This window comes from Narcine bancroftii, chromosome 6 (genome assembly GCF_036971445.1).
Source record: "Narcine bancroftii isolate sNarBan1 chromosome 6, sNarBan1.hap1, whole genome shotgun sequence".
Taxonomy (NCBI): domain Eukaryota; kingdom Metazoa; phylum Chordata; class Chondrichthyes; order Torpediniformes; family Narcinidae; genus Narcine; species Narcine bancroftii.
In genome coordinates, this window is record NC_091474.1 from 35780333 (window position 1) to 35797914 (window position 17582).

At 41.3% G+C, this 17582-nt stretch overlaps 1 protein-coding gene across 1 annotated transcript in view; it reads right to left on the reverse strand.

The window, feature by feature from the left end:
* The window catches only part of ctnnbl1 (catenin, beta like 1), a 137999-nt gene that overhangs the window by 42096 nt on the left and 78321 nt on the right, over nucleotides 1-17582 (reverse strand). The window contains exon 11 of the mRNA XM_069884633.1: nucleotides 14832-15013. Within this exon, the coding sequence (XP_069740734.1) occupies nucleotides 14832-15013 (182 nt within the window). The remainder of the gene's footprint in view (nucleotides 1-14831; nucleotides 15014-17582) is intronic.

A 17582-nucleotide genomic window follows, 5' to 3' on the forward strand; every position in this document is an offset into this window, starting at 1 on the left:
TATCCTAAAATGTAACATAGATAATATTCTCCCAACTACTTGAAAGGATACATTGAATCTTTTATTTCAAATAATTAAATACATTGTATTGGAGAAAAATGTCCACATATTCAGAAATGTATGACACTTTTTTCAGCATTTTGAATTATTTGCAACATCTTATCAAGCCCTCATTTTTCTTCTATTCACAAACAAAATTTATTAAAACAAATATTAATCAGTCTGGTTGATAGATAATTGGAAATTCACACATTCTTGGTCAACTTTCTGTAAAATTCCAAACACTAACTTTTTGTTTCATTTAGTTTCCAAACTGAGCTTCACAGTGAAGGCACTAATTATAGGTGTGAATCTGTTGATGACTGTTTGATTCTACCAAAAAGGACATTCTTTCAGCCTAATCACCATTACCAACAAGTCCATAAATCATGGTTGGAGCAATGAAATCCAGTCTGAAATACAAGTATATTGGGTTTATTCTACCAAATCTCATCAACTTTCTTTTAAGCTTTTTTTTTAAACCTTATAAATGCAAGCACACAACACACACAAATCCACAGAAGTATAAAAGAAAAGGTGCAATTTTTCAAACTAATTTTCTTTCTCACAATCAGCAAGTAGAAGGAAGTTAGGTTAAAAAACTATATTTTTTTTACTCTCTTTTTATCTGATTAGTCAATTGAAAACACAGACACCTCTATTTCCTTTAAAATTAATAGTTCACCAAGAACATAAATATGCCATTTCCCCCCGTGCGCCTTCTCCACCAGTTGCCCCCGTGCGCCTTCTCCACCAGTTGCCCCCGTGCGCCTTCTCCACCAGTTGCCCCCGTGCGCCTTCTCCACCAGTTGCCCCCGTGCGCCTTCTCCACCAGTTGCCCCCGTGCGCCTTCTCCACCAGTTGCCCCCGTGCGCCTTCTCCACCAGTTGCCCCCGTGCGCCTTCTCCACCAGTTGCCCCCGTGCGCCTTCTCCACCAGTTGCCCCCGTGCGCCTTCTCCACCAGTTGCCCCCGTGCGCCTTCTCCACCAGTTGCCCCCGTGCGCCTTCTCCACCAGTTGCCCCCGTGCGCCTTCTCCACCAGTTGCCCCCGTGCGCCTTCTCCACCAGTTGCCCCCGTGCGCCTTCTCCACCAATTGCCCCCGTGCGCCTTCTCCACCAGTTGCCCCCGTGCGCCTTCTCCACCAGTTGCCCCCGTGCGCCTTCTCCACCAGTTGCCCCCGTGCGCCTTCTCCACCAGTTGCCCCCGTGCGCCTTCTCCACCAGTTGCCCCGTGCGCCTTCTCCACCAGTTGCCCCCGTGCGCCTTCTCCACCAGTTGCCCCCGTGCGCCTTCTCCACCAGTTGCCCCCGTGCGCCTTCTCCACCAGTTGCCCCCGTGCGCCTTCTCCACCAGTTGCCCCCGTGCGCCTTCTCCACCAGTTGCCCCCGTGCGCCTTCTCCACCAGTTGCCCCCGTGCGCCTTCTCCACCAGTTGCCCCCGTGCGCCTTCTCCACCAGTTGCCCCCGTGCGCCTTCTCCACCAGTTGCCCCCGTGCGCCTTCTCCACCAGTTGCCCCCGTGCGCCTTCTCCACCAGTTGCCCCCGTGCGCCTTCTCCACCAGTTGCCCCCGTGCGCCTTCTCCACCAGTTGCCCCCGTGCGCCTTCTCCACCAGTTGCCCCCGTGCGCCTTCTCCACCAGTTGCCCCCGTGCGCCTTCTCCACCAGTTGCCCCCGTGCGCCTTCTCCACCAGTTGCCCCCGTGCGCCTTCTCCACCAGTTGCCCCCGTGCGCCTTCTCCACCAGTTGCCCCCGTGCGCCTTCTCCACCAGTTGCCCCCTTGCGCCTTCTCCACCATTTGCCCCCTTGCGCCTTCTCCACCATTTGACATAATAACTGATGATTTGCATGAACAACATGATTTGCTCCTTTTCCACAACTTAAAACAAGTTGAATATGTAACTGTTCCTTGCTCTGCTAAAATATCATTGATATACCAAATTATCCAGCAGCTGAACAGAAAGCATTAGTGTCTGTGCCTTTTGTTTAAAATCTCCAACATCTTCAGTCTTTATCTTTTCAATGCAAAGACAGTAAACCAGTATTTATAGTCAAGTTCACAAGGACACATTTGGTCACGTTGATGTTCAAAGAGACTGATTGTAGAGCGCGTCAAAAGAATCAAAGGCTTGTTGATCCAAACCAAGGATTTTATTAACGAGAAGTCTGAAGCGTATCACATGTAGGTCAACCAGTCCAGAATGACCTGGTCTGGCTAGGAGCAATCCTTTAAGACCCGCCAGTAGATGTGGCTACGCTCTCAACCAATCACAGTCATCCTATACTCCCATCTGTACCTATACACATTGGTGATAGAATCTGTACCTGATGCCTCACCATTTAAAAAAGACCTTTTCTGCACATTATATTGCATATTCTGTGTTACATTCTTGCATGTTCACTATCTTAAAATCCCCTTAAAGCCTCCACATCTTTCTCCCGAATCTCAATTTTGATCAGTGGGGCTCATCCAACTTGTTGATAAAAATTCTGAATTGCAGGGATCCAAGCACTGATCAGTGCTAGTTGCCACTCCATTAATCAAATAAAGATCCACATTCCCACGATTTACTTTTTGACTTCTAATCCTTGTTCCCAATTCTGTTGAACTGTTGGGATCTTAACAAATAACTTATGAAAATTCAAATACACCTTAGCCACAAAAGTCCCATTCTTCTAGTCACATCCACATAGGTCACAGATCAAACAGGACCTTTCTTTCATAAATCCATACTTACACTGTTCATACCATTTAAAATTCTGAACGCAATTAATATAAAGAATTAAAAAAAAACAATACCTTTTCAATGGAGTAAAGGCACATTCAAAGTGTTATACTTGACCAATTTATGAAAGAAAAAGTCCTGTTTGATCATCTGGTGACCTTTGTGGATTTTAATAATGGGATATTTGCGGCTAAAAGTGCATTTGAATTTTACATAGAACACAACAGCACAGTACAGGCCCCTCGGCCCTTGATCTTAATGCTGACCCATAATTTCTTTTAAAAAAAAGTACTAAACCCTCCCTACCCTGTAACCCTCTATTGTTCTTCCATGTGCCTATTTAAGAGTCTCTTAAATGCCTCTAATGTTTTAGTCTCCAGCACCATCCTTGGGCAAGGCATTGCAGGCCCTCACAACTCTTTGCATTTAACAAAAAAACTTATCCCTGATGTCTTCCCTCTCTTCACTTTGTACTCACATGCTCTGGGTTTGCTATTCCTGTCCTGGGAAACAGGCGCTGGCTGTCCACCCCATCACTCTCTTCATAGCTTCCACATCCTTCCTATAAATGAAGTGACAGTACCTCATGACTTTCTGAATGTGTCTCATGAGGGACCTTGTCAAATGCCTTGCTAAAATCCATTTAGACCAAATCTACCACCCTATCCTCATCAATTTCTTTTGCTTCCTCCTCAAAAAAACTAAATTAGATCCGTGAGGCATGACCTTCCTTTCATAAAGCCATGCTAACTATCCTTGAGTACACAACACTTCTGCAAATGCTCATAGATCCTGTACTTAAGAATCATCTCCAATAGTTTGCACTGACACAAAACTCACTGGTCTATAATTCCCAGGATTATCCCTATTACCTTTTTTAAACAAGGTGTTACGAGCCCAAAGGACCCCAAAACCCAGCAGCAATAGAGATTCACTAAGACAAGTGGTTTTTAAAACAAGTTATTTTTAAACATGAAAACAGAATCAAACTTCTTATCTCTATACTTAACTAACTCAAATTAACCCCCTTCTAATTCTAAGTGCATGCGTATGTAATATGTATGTAAATTTAAGAAAAGTTCTTTGGTTCACAGTTCAATCTCACTTCTCCTTCTTCCAAGTTCTCTGGATGCAGGCAATTCTTAGACTGTGCACAGAATTTAACATGTATAAAGTTCACCAGGCTTTGGTGCTCGAAAGGTAAATGTTTACCGTTCAGGAAGGTTCTTGTAGGGTTTGCAGAGAGAGATTTGTTGTTCCAGGATTTCCACAAGTGAGGTACCACCATTAGTCACCTCAATGTCTCACTGATGAAACTTGCCCAATCAGGGTTTTCCAGATGGTAACCTCTTTCTTTCAGGCCACCACAGAGTTCCTTTCTTTTCCTCTTATTCCAAGAGAAACATCAGACAGATAGCACTTCCAGTCATCCATTGCTTTGGAACTTTCTGTTTCCAACCAGCTCTTCCTGGCTTGGTTCAGCCGTGATTGTTCAGTCTCTTTTCAGTGTCACACACACCAGCTGAGAGGACTTGTTTTCTCTCCCTCTCTCTTTTCAACTGAACTGCCAGAGAGCCCATGTGACTCTCTCACTTGCAAACTCCCCCACCTTCTTCAGCAAACAACAGGAGTTCTTCTCCTCCTCGGTCAAGATGTTATCTTAGATAAACAAAACCCAGGAGTGACCTTTCTGTGCACTCTGTCAAAACCCCTGAAAAGAGCTTCCATCAGTCAGAGTGTCTCCAGTCCATTCATTCTATGGCATCAGTTCAATTAGCAGCTACTTGTGAAATGTGCATCACATTCTCCAGATGTCCTGCAATGTTATTGAATATTAATTCTTCAGTCTTTCAAATAAGATCTGTTTTAAAATGTGTGTATGTCTGTAACCCACTAATCTTACCAAAATCCCAAATATTTATAATCTATTACACAAGGGGACTACATTTGCCATTCTCCAATATTCCAGTTCCTCCCCTGTGATCAAAGAGGACTTAAAGATCATAGCTACTGCCATAGCTATCTCTTCCATCACTTCCCACAGCAAACCTAGGGTATATTGCGTCTGGCTCCAGGAACATCAATCTTGATATTTTCAAGAAGATTCAACACTTCCGCTTTCTTAATCTCCTCATAGCCTGTTCTGTTCCAACTTCACCATGATCAAGGACCTTTTCTCTTGTGAATACTGAAGCAAAGTATTCATTTAGAACCTCCCCAGTCTTCTCCAGGCACACTTTGCCTCCTTTATCCTTCAGCAGCCCCTGCCTTAAATCTCATCATTCTTCTGTTCTTCACATATGCATAGAACGCCTTGGGGTTCTCTTCAATCCTACATCCCAAGACTTTCTCATGCCCCCTTTGAACTCTCCCAAGTACTTTTTTCCTGGCTACATACATTTCTCATGAGTCCTTCCTGTTTCCTCCTTCCTATATCTGATGTATACTTTCTTCTTCCTCTTGACTAGCTTCCTCACCTGCTTTGTCAACCACAGTTCCCTTTTTCTACCATCTTTTCCCTGCCCCAACCCTGAACCCAACACTTTTAGCCGCAAATATCCCATTATTCTTCTATAATCCTCCAGATTAGTTCTGTGCTTTCACCCTCGAACATCTGTTTCCAATTTACTCTCGCTAGTTCCTGCTTCATCCCATCATAATTAGCCCTTCCCCATTTAAACACGTACCATTTTGTCTGCTTTAACTCTGCTAAAGCTCAGGGAGTTGTGGTCACTCTCACCAATATGATCCCCCACTGAGAGGTCCACCACCTGACCAAATCAATTATCCAGAATTAGATCCAGTATGGCCTCTCCTCTTGTCGGTTAGTCCAAATACTGTGTCAGGAATCCTTCTCATATAGACCTGAAAAAATTCAGCCCCATCTATCCCTCTTGCAGTCAGGAGGTGCCAGTCAATAGCAAAGTTAAAATTACCCATAACTACAACCCTGTATTTCCTGCACCATTCCAAAATCTGCATGCTTATGTGCTCCTCGGTGCCCCAAGGGCTATTTGGGGGCCTACAGACTACTCATAGAACAGTGATTGCTCCCTTCCTACTTCTGATTTCCACCCATACCATCTCAGTAGACACTCCTTCTGCAGCGTCCTCTCTTTCTATAGCTGTGATACTATCCTTGACCAGTAATGCTCCCCTTTTCTACCTCCCATCCTATTCCTTTTAAAACACCTAAACACTGGTGCCTCTCCTCCAAAATGCTAAGAAGTCGATCAGAGATGTCCTTAACTCTGGAACCTTGAAGGCAATATACCATCATGGAGCCTCGATTTCGCTCACAGAACCTCCTATCCATTTGCCTAACCATAGCTTCCAATCACCATTGCTCTCCTCTTGTTCGCACCCCCCTCCCTTCTAAGCCAAGGGTTCAGCCTCTGTGTTGGAGGCATGATCTTCAAAATCTATTCTTGGTAGATCATTCCCCTCCCCCCCCCCCCCACCCCATAACAGTATCTAAAACAGTATACTTATTGTTGAGGGGAATGGCCACAGAGGGGCTCTGCACTGTTTGCCCATTCCCTTTCCCCTTCCTAGCAGTCACCAAGCTACCTGCCTCCTGACATTTGGGGGTGACTGTCCCTGAAGCTCTTCTCTATCACTATCTCTGCCTCCTAAATGATCCAGGTTTCATCCAGTTCCAGATCCCTAACTCAGCCTTCCAGGAGCTGCAGCTGGATGCACCTTTTGCAGGTGTAGACATCAGGGACAATTGTGCTGTCCCAGATTTCCCATATGAGCATTCTACTGCCCTAGCTGCTGTCTCCATTAACTCTTCCAAATTTAAATAGAAAGATCATACCTGGCCTTACCTTGCTGGAATCAAGCTGGTCCTTAGCCTCTGCTTGCTGAAGCCTCATAAGCCAAAGCTTCTAAGTCCCATTCCTACACTGGACTACTCACACACTGGCCACTCTGCTTGAGCTACCCCTCTTTTTATTTGTCACTTCCCCATATCTTTATTATTCCTCCCACTAATCACGGTTCTATTTAACCCTTAACTTGCCCTCTGCTCCCTTTTCAAATGTACACACTCAAGTAGGTTCCTGACATTCACAGCTCTCCTGAGTCCTTTGCTCCTCCTCTTCCAGCAATGGTCCTGAGATGACTATGATCGGAGTCCCTACTCTGCTCCCTTTTTAAATGCTCTCACCTCAAGTTGGTTCCTTACACTCGCAGCTCTCCCGAGTCCCTCGCTTCTCCTCTTCCAGCAATGATCCCGAGATTTTCATGATATTTGTTAAGATCCCAACAGTTCATTGGTTAAAATGTACAGAATAAAGATTAAATTGGTTATAGGTCCAAAATTAAATTCTGGGAATAAGTGGATCTTTCTTTAATTAAAGGAGTGGTACTGGAATATACCCCATTCATAGCCAAACAAAAAAAAGTGAAGCACAAAGTTGATATGCTGGAATCTTGAGCAGATAAAGAATAGCTGGAAGAACTCAGGTCAGATAGCATCTATGGGAAGTAATGGTCATTCAACGCAGAGTCTGAACCATTTGACAACCTCTGGTTTCATAAGAAAACTAAACTTTCTGCTGATGTGCAAAGAATTAGGTTTGTTACCTTTGTGCAAACAAAATGCAACTGATATTAAATGCTCAGAAATGTTCTTTAGTAGTTGGGTACAAAGACACAGGTGAAAGGACTTTGGATAACTGAAATGCTACTGACATCTAGAGCAAAGCCCTAGACACTGGCCATGAAATATTTAAAGGGAAAGATTTAAAGGAAAAGCTTCAAAATGACAAATCCTGCAGGACTGCTAAAATATACTATATTGGCATGAGTGCTTAAGAGTAGATGGGGCATTGAGATTACTGCTTCAAATAGAAACCAATTTAGAACATCAGAATGCAAAGATCTTGTAAATTATTCCAGCAGGCAGAGCATCTGTCCTACAGTTCAAATATCCAATAAATTTAAATTACATTTTTGCCTACAACTCAATGTCTCAGCACAGCAAAAAGTAATTGAAAAAAGCACTATGCATTAATTAACTCAGACACTGATAATAACCTTTGAATTCCCTGACACACCAGCACAATGCTGCTTTTATTTCGCAAATACATGTGGCTTGCCCAAACACACGCCACAAAATCAAGTGTGGAGATTCAGAAGTAATGGCTGGATCCTGGTTGATCTGAATGCTAGTCACTCTCCACATTTCCAGGTCACTTGTATTTTGTAGGTCTGATCATGCTTGAGGTCTAATTGTCACAGGTATCCCACTTTAAACAAGAGCCACTTAGGCACCATGCAGCAAATTCTGAGGTCTTGCTCCTGACTACCCTTGTAATCGTGTGATTATTCATTGCTTTTGAAGGCCTTTAGGACTGATTTTCAATTTCGCTACTTACAAACATCAGTAAGATAATATATTTAATTCATAGCTCAAGGTATTTTTCAAGTAAAAACAAAGATCAAGAAAACGAAAGAAAGAAAACAATCTACCTAACCATGCTTTTCAATCATGGTTCTCAGCCCTATTCAAATAAACAAATTTATACTGTATACATTCAAATGAGGGCAAGAGACAAAGTGCATCAGGCACCAGAGCTTGCTGTATTTCTTAGTCTTGGGTCCAGTGGTAAAGCAGGAGATCAGAAGCAATGGCTAATCCATGACTTCAGCTCTGCAAGATGGAGGGACAGAAGCAAGATAACTCATAAAGAGAACCTCAGCAGCAGTTTTATATGAAATAACAGGTAAATAGAAAATCTTTCAGCATTGCTACTTAGTTATTATTTCTAAAACAATGTCATCTCTGGCGAACTCTGTTCCATAATCCTGCCTATCTGTTTCTTCTTTCAATTAAGTTCCCACTCTTTCTACTCAACAATGACTTCCCCATCTCCAACTTAACCACAGAAATAGAAAATTGCAACTCCTGAAATTTTGAACAAAGAAAATAAGAGCAAGAATCAGCCATCGTGTTGAGGAAAAATAACAGTTCAATTCTTACAGAGTATTGGTTTAATAAAACCACATTTGTGTTAAATCATTATCTAATTTGTAAGTATCTTGTTATCTTGACTTTAATTGCGCATTACATTATTCTCCTGTTATCTAACATTGGGTTAACTGATCTACAGTTTTCTAATCCTGTCTTGAATTGCAAAAATATTAAATTCTTATCTTTTAGAATGCTGAGAATATTCTAGAATACACAGCAGTCTGGAAGGTCATCACTAAGGCATTCAACACCATAGATTTTGGGATGCAAGTTATCAGGTTGAGGGAATTTATCGAATTTTGCCTCCCTTAATATCTTTCAAGTTCCTCACTTCCACTTTACCCTTAGTTCCTCTCTATTCTGTCTTCCATACTGAAAATAAACACTGCTGGCCATTTCTTTATTAACAATATTTATTCCTGTCTTTATTTTGTTGAATTATATTTGGTGCTCTCCGTATTTCGATGCACAAACCCCATTACATATGTACTTTATTTCTTACCATTTCCCCATTTAGCCAACACAATGCTTTAAAATATGCATTGCAAACAACACATGCAGGTTCACCACTAGGTTTTGATTTTGAAGCTTTTTCTCACTTGCCACAAACCCCAGTGTTCCATTTCTTTCAATGCACAAGATCATGCAGCAAAACTAAGTGAGTTTTAAAAGAATCATTTGGGGTTAAGATTTCTCAATATGATCTATATCACGAGAATATATGAGGCAAGATGAGGACTTGAGCAAAAATTCACACTAAAAATATGCTTGACAATAAAAGCTGCACTTCTTTTTGACTCCTGATAGCCTGTTTTTAATGGTTGCACTGTAATTGGTTTATGAGACTATTGTACAGAGGTCTGGGCTTTTGACCAGTTTGAAATGCACCACAGAAATTGGGGAATTTGTGGTTAAATAAATCTCAAAAGCAGAATTATTATCAGAAATAGTGACCAAGGAGTTCAGCTGATTCACTAACATCTTACAGAGAAGGAAGTGTGCAATTTGTAAGGCTATTATTCATCACCTTTAGCTCCATCATTCCCCTAAAGGCTGGTGCAGAAGCTGTCCTTGCTGGGACTCAACACTTCTCTCTATAACTGGATTCTGTACTTCCTAACAGAAAGACCAGTCTCTCTGGTTGGGTAGCAGAACATCAAGCACCATTACACTGAACACTGGTGCACCTTAGGGCTGTGAGCTCAGGCCCCTCCTGACCCATGGCTGCATCGCCAGATCCAGTTCCAACAGTGTCATCAAGTTTGCAGATGACACAGCACTATCTGGTCTCATCACCAATAATGATGAGTTGCTCTCCAGCGAAGAGGTGGAAAATCTTGTGAAATGGAGCGAGAGTAACACCTGAGTCTCAACATAGACAAGATGAAGAGATGATTGTGGACTTCAGGAGGATCAGGTACAACCACCCTCCACTACACATCAACAGCTCTGCAGTGGAGAGACTGAAGAGTACCAAGTTTTTTGGAGTTCATTTAACTAGTGACCTATCGTAGACAGTAAACATCTCCTCATTTGTCAGGAAGGCGCAACGACTGCACTTTCTGAGAAGGCTGAAGCGGGCAAGGCTACTGACAACCACAAGAGCTCTATGGAGAGCGTCCTGACTGGCTACATCACAGTGTGGCATGGTTGCTGCCGAGAAATGGATCAGAGGTCAATCTACAGGACCACTAGAATGGCAGAGAGGATCACTGGAATCTCCCTCCCCCCACCCCACCCCCCCCCAGCTCAATATGACCTTCCAGGATTATTGTCTGGAGGGCATTCAAAATCTCTGAGGACTCCTTCCACCTCACACACAGCATCTTTCAGTAGCTCCCATTGGGAAAGAGATGGAGGAGTATCAGAGCCAGCGTCACAGGCTAAGAAACGGCATCTTCCTATGGACAGTGAGAATGTCGAACCACCAAAGCAACTGTTCACTCCAATCATCTGACACTCATATTTACAAAACAATATTTATTTGTATATATGAATACTTGCCCTGCATATGTATGAAATTAGGGACAGACAATAAATTCACATAGTGGGAAAAAAAGATTTTTTGAGTGGAGGGAACTGTTTTCAACTGTAATCAAAATCACTAAACAAGAGTGAACACTGCAGTATGTCATTTTGCTGACATCTAAAAATAATTATACTCGTCTTTCAGAGAACAACCAAGTAACTGAATATGGGTAATTGTATTAAGAATTGATTGTTATATGATGAAATGCACAAGGCAGCTTTGTTTAGGAGAGAAAGAAATCAATGTTTCTGTGGCAATCTGTCCAGAAGCTTTGTCGGTGACTTCTTGCTATTGCTGCTTCTTGTTCGAGTGTTCTATTGCAGCCAAATTGAAATTCTCAATGTCCACATCAGCTGCAGGCTCGTTTGTGGCTGACAAGTCTGATGCGGGACAGGCAGAAACGGTTGCAGCGGTTGCAAGAGAAAATTGGTTGGTTGGGGTTGGGTGTTGGGTTTTTCCTCCTTTGTCTTTTGTCAGTGAGGTGGGCTCTGCGGTCTTCTTCAAAGGAGGTTGCTGCCCGCCAAACTGAGAGGCGCCAAGATGCACGGTTTGAGGTGATATCAGCCCACTGGCGGTGGTCAATGTGGCAGGCACCAGAGATTTCTTTAGGCAGTCCTTGTACCTCTTCTTTGGTGCACCTCTGTCTCGGTGGCCAGTGGAGAGCTCGCCATAGAACATGATCTTGGGAAGGCGAAGGTCCTCCATTCTGGAGACGTGACCTACCCAGCGCAGTTGGATCTTCAGCAGCGTGGATTCGATGCTGTCGCCTTCTGCCATCTTGAGTACTTCGATGTTGGTGATGAAGTCGCTCCAATGAATGTTGAGGATGGAGCAGAGACAACGCTGGTGGAAGCATTCTAGGAGCCGTAAGTGATGCCTGTAGAGGACCCATGATTCGGAGCCGAACAGGAGTGTGGTTATGACAACGGCTCTGTATACGCTTATCTTTGTGAGGTTTTTCATTTGGTTGTTTTTCCAGACTCTTTTGTGTAGTCTTCCAAAGGCACTATTTGCCTTGGAGAGTCTGTTGTCTATCTCATTGTCGATCCTTGCATCCGATGAAATGGTGCAGCCGAGATAGGTAAACTGGTTGACCGTTTTGAGTTTTGTGTGCCCGATGGAGATGTGGGGGGGCTTTAGTTGCCCATTCAGAACCAGCTCTTCAGCGCTTGACGTCCTGTTTTGCGGAAACTGCCAAAATGTTTGGCCTGGAAGTCAGCCTGAAGAAAACTGAGGTCCTCCATCAGCCAGCTCCCCATCATGACTACCAGCCCCCCCACATCTCCGTCAGGCACACAAAACTCAAAACGGTCAACCAGTTTACCTTTCTCGGCTGCACCATTTCATTGGATGCAAGGATCGACAACGAGATAGACAACAGACTCGCCAAGGCAAATAGTGCCTTTGGAAGACTACACAAAAGAGTCTGGAAAAACAACCAAATGAAAAACCTCACAAAGATAAGCGTATACAGAGCCGTTGTCATACCCACACTCCTGTTCGGCTCTGAATCATGGGTCCTCTACAGGCATCACCTATGGCTCCTAGAACAGTTCCACCAGCGTTGTCTCTGCTCCATCCTCAACATTCATTGGAGCTCCTTCATCCCTAACATCGAAGTACTTGAGCTGGCAGAGGCCGATAGCATCGAATCCACGCTGCTGAAGATCCAACTGCGCTGGGTAGGTCACGTCTCCAGAGTGGAGGACCATCGCCTTCCCAAGATCGTGTTATATGGCGAACTCTCCACTGGCCACCGAGACAGAGGTGCACCAAAGAAGAGGTACAAAGACTGCCTAAAGAAATCTCTTGGTGCCTGCCACATTGACCACCGCCAGTGGGCTGATATCACCTCAAACCGTGCATCTTGGCGCCTCACAGTTCGGCGGGCAGCAACCTCCTTTGAAGAAGACTGCAGAGCCCACCTCACTGACAAAAGACAAAGGAGGAAAAACCTAACACCCAACCCCAACCAACCAATTTTCCCTTGCAACCACTGCAACCGTGTCTGCCTGTCCCACATCGGACTTGTCAGCCACAAATGAGCCTGCAGCTGACATGGACATTACCCCTCCATAAATCTTCGTTCGCGAAGCCAAGCCAAAGAAAGAAAGAAATGTTACAGTATCAATGAATAACAAAGAACATTTCCAAGATTTTGAAATGATATTCTAAGAATTTTTTAAAAATTAAATTGCAAATTTAATAACTGGCTTTGTGAGCTGTGTTACGAGAAGGAACAAAAATGAAATGGGATAAATGTTTTCTTCCTTTCCAAACTGCAGAAAAATTAGAGTAAGGAATGAAAAAAATGCAGCTATCTATAGACGAATTGTTTTTAGGTCCAATATCAAGTAGCTTGGATTTTGTAGCAATTCTGAAACAGACCTAGAGTCGAGCATTAAATCACTTGTGAAAATACAAGTTGAGATAATTAATGCTAGTTATCCAATACCCAAAATTCTTATCCATCTCTTACTATGTGATAAATGCAAGAGGAAGGATACAGGAGTGAGACAGATCAGTTGGTTGAGTGGTGTCACAACAACAACTCAATAACTCAATGTTAGCAAAATGAAGGAATAGATTGTGGACCGGGAAGGGGAAACCAGAACACAAACCAAGTCCTCCTCAAGGGATCATCAGTAGAGAGGGTAAGGAACTTCAAAATTCTTGAGTGTCAGCATCTCTGAAGACCTATTCTGGGGTCATTATGTCCATGTAATTATGAAGAAGGCACTCCAGCAGAAATACTTTGTAGGGATTTTGAGGAGATTCGGTATGTTGCCAAAGACTTGCAAATTACTACAGGTGTACCGTGGAGAGCATTCTGACTGGTTGCATCGAGTTACCAATGTACAGGACAGGAAAAGGCTGCAAAAGGTTGTAAATTCAGTCAGTACTATCATGGGTATTAGTCTTCATTCCATTAAGAATATTTTAAGAAGCAGTGTCCCAAGAAAGCAGGCTTTATCCTGAAAGAACCTCACCACCCAGGTCATACCTTCTTTACACTGCTACTATCAGGAAGGAGTATTACAAAAACAGCTTCTTCCCCTCTGCCATCAGATTTCTAAACAGATAATGAACATATGGACACTACAAAACTTCTCTCCTTTTTGTGCTTTTTAAAAAATAATCTTGTATTTAAGAATTGTAATTTATCGCAATTTTACATTGGTAATGTACAATACCGCTGCCACGAAACAACAAATTTTGTGACACAAGTTCATGACAATAAACTTAATTCTGATTATTTTCCAAGTGCCTCTGTTAAAATAAGTTGTATTTTTCCCTCTACTGGTATCAGCATCCATAGTCTGAAACTCCTCTCTCACGTAACTCATTTTACAAACTTGCAGCATTTTATAACTTGGGTTAGAATGGCCATCCATGTTGTTGGTACTCTAATCCTCTGCCTTTAATTTGTCAAAAAATATAGTAGTTTTTATCTTTTCAAAGGTAATCTATAATAGTGTACTTACTGGAGCACTTTGCTTAGAGCATTGTTCTGAGAAAAACTGTGCATGTTCTTTGTAATTTAAGTGTTATTTGAAAACAAGCACATCCTTGACCTTTGTTATCAGAAAGGTCCAATCAACTGTTTTATTTGACAAATTCTTATTCGATGTGTCCCAAATTATTCAAGCTAACTCCAACAATATTGGATCTAACCAAAATACATTGGAATATCACACTAGACTTTACATATTAATTCACTGAAGCACACTAGGGCAGTGAGTACACAAGTTGAACTTAAAACAAGGAATCCTAGTCTAAATGAGAAAAAAATAAATCCTACATTTCAACTTAAAAAACACATTTAATGTAAATTTCACAAAGTTCATTTTTTTCCTGTCAGGTAAAGTGAAAGATGAAATAAATAGAAGAGATTTTTTAATTCAACTTATGGGGGAATATTTGAAGCAGTGCTTTTATGAAAATAAACAACAGATTAACGTCAATGTGTAATGACCCTGATATTATTCCAAATCCATGTAATTTTGCATAAAAACATGACATTTTGGTAAGATTGATCAATCCAACTATGCAGATTACCTTCATGTTCTTTTTCTGTCATTCCAGATTTTTTCATTTTCTTTGGTGTTTTCATAAAAAGTGGAAATATTGTCCTTAGTCCGAGGATATCTACAAATTTGTGGCAGTTATCCGAGCCTTCAGGGCCAATCACAGCATGGTCCAACACCTTTAAAGCGCTCGCTCGAGACATTTTCTTTTCCCTAGAAAACACATTTTTCGCTTAATCACGTGCAACGATTAAAAAAAAATCTTGCATTAAATCCTGTTTACCATAACACCCAGCATCTTTGAGATGTTTCATGTTGTTAGACGTTAGTCCTATTCAAACCCCATAAACAGACTTTCATTTCACTTTATAAAAAAAACCCAATTTCTCCAGTGAGCTTAAAGGAAACAGTAAATACTTAAGCTTTCTGCATTCTGGTTCTAGACACAATTCTACCCAAGATCCTGATTTCTGATGTTCTGGACTCCAACCCCAACTAGGTGCTCACCCATTCCTCACACCACATCCCTGATTCTGGCACCATGCACCATATGCACTTGATCACTGGCTCACATCCCAGACTAATGATGGCACCAGATGCTGATTTTTTAAAATTTCTGAACACTCAGGTGTGGGATTAATTATCAGTTATTCTCCAATGGGAGGATCATTTCTTTGCAATTCATAGCCCTTCTTTAGAAGTTATTCAATGATCCATACTTCACCTGTCATAGAGAAGTAGATTTACCACTAATGTTCCCTTAGGAGACAGAATATTTTTGCATCCAAATCTAAATCAATGGATCAGTAGAGCCATTTCATTTTAGGCAAGATAGTACTAATCAAGGCTATTTTCAAAAGTAAACGGCAGAACTCATCAGCTTAATTTCTTTTTTTAAACAAAAAAGGTTTTAAATTAGCTCTTTAAACTTTGCAAGATCTTTGCATTTTTTTTCAACTGCCTGTGAGATTAATAGAGGATGTCATGAATAAAATTTTAGAAATACTTTCCAGACATTCAATTTGGTGTGGCCATTTTGATCTCTAAATCTAAAAGGCAAAATTAGCAGATAAGAAAATGTTGGTCAACTGCATAATATCCCAAAAGAGCTCTGGATAAATTGGTAATTAGGTATACAGAGAAAGTGGCTCACCAAGCATTTCTAGGTGAAGATGATTCTCCTGTGTAATACCCTATAGCATAGGCAAGTAATTTGAGAAGTAACCAACAACCAAGAATATTGGGATATTTTTGAATTATAGGAAAAGCTGTTTCAGATGTTCTGTTTTGTTTTAGAGAGGTCATTTAATCCCTCTTTCTGTTGGAAAGAGGTACATTCTCATTTATTTCCTTTTATTGACCAACATCTTTACAAGTTCCTCTAACATTTCCTTCTCATTAGAGAAGAAAGTTCAATTCAAGTCCTCCCCATAGTGTGGACCAATTGGCATCATGAATGGTACTTAATACTAGTTCATTATCCTTTCCAAGAGGTGTCAACAGCCCTAAAATAATATGAACTTCTCAAGTGATTTCATAACATAATTATAACAGATTTTACTGCTGTTTGTGATGTCATTTTGGTTGCTGCTTTCACTATAAAATGACTTCTTTACTCTGGGATATCCAAAGGTTGAAACAGAAATACGAAAGCTATGTTCATTGTTACAAGGAAGTACATGTTATTTCTTGCACGTTACATCAAGTAGGATGTGTTTTTTCCCCACAGTATCCATGGATCAAAAAGAGATAATTTTACATCTAATTAAGAGATTTTATTTGTTAGTGTGACTCTAGCATTTTGCCCTCCTGTTTTTACATCATTATTGAAATATGCCTCCGGAACTATGAGAAATACAATAAACACAAGGTTACGCATGATACAATATAATTGGTTACACAGGCTATATATCACGCCCCAAAAGTTAAATAAATGGGACCCAACAGTATCAGACAGATGTTTTCGCTATAAGAAGGAAACGGGAACAACAGTACGTGTAAATTTGGACATGTGAGAAAGTGGAAAAGTTTTGGGAAGATCTAAATCAGGTATTAAATAAAATCACAAAAAGCAACATACCAAAAAATCTAGAGATCTTTCTTCTAAGTAATATAAGAAGTAAAGAATTAGGCCTCGAACTGAATGAAGCGCAAAAAATATTTATTATGATAGCCTTAGCTGTAGCAAAAAAATATATAATGTCAACTTGGAAATCAGAAGAGAGCCTGAGAGTACAGCAATGGTATATAGAAATGAATAAATGTATTCCATTGGAAAAAAATAAGATATAACTTAAAAAATAAAGTCACATTATTTGAACAAATTTGGGAACCGCAAATGGAACACAACAGAGAGGGCCTACCGCGGACCTCCACCCCCTAAAATGATAGAATGAGAAGACGAAATGAACTGACCCAGTGTGTAACAGTAGATGACACAATTTTCTTGTTTATTTTCATTGTGTGATGACATTGTTTAATGGGTTTATTTTATATGTTGAACGTTTAATGGGTTTGGAGGGGGGTGGGAAGGAGGGAGGGGAGGAAAAAGGGGAGAAAATGACACTGTATATTCAAGAGGGAAATGTTTGTTGTATTTTGATTAATGTGGTTCATAGTGTGAAAAATAAAAATTAATGAAATATGCCAGGCTCTATCATAAGATCCAATAACCAGAATTATCTTGCTGTGATAATTGAAATAAATACTTTACCACAAATAAAGAGGTGTGCATATCATCTTGGAATACAGGCAAAGCAAGGCAGCACATCATACTATAGCA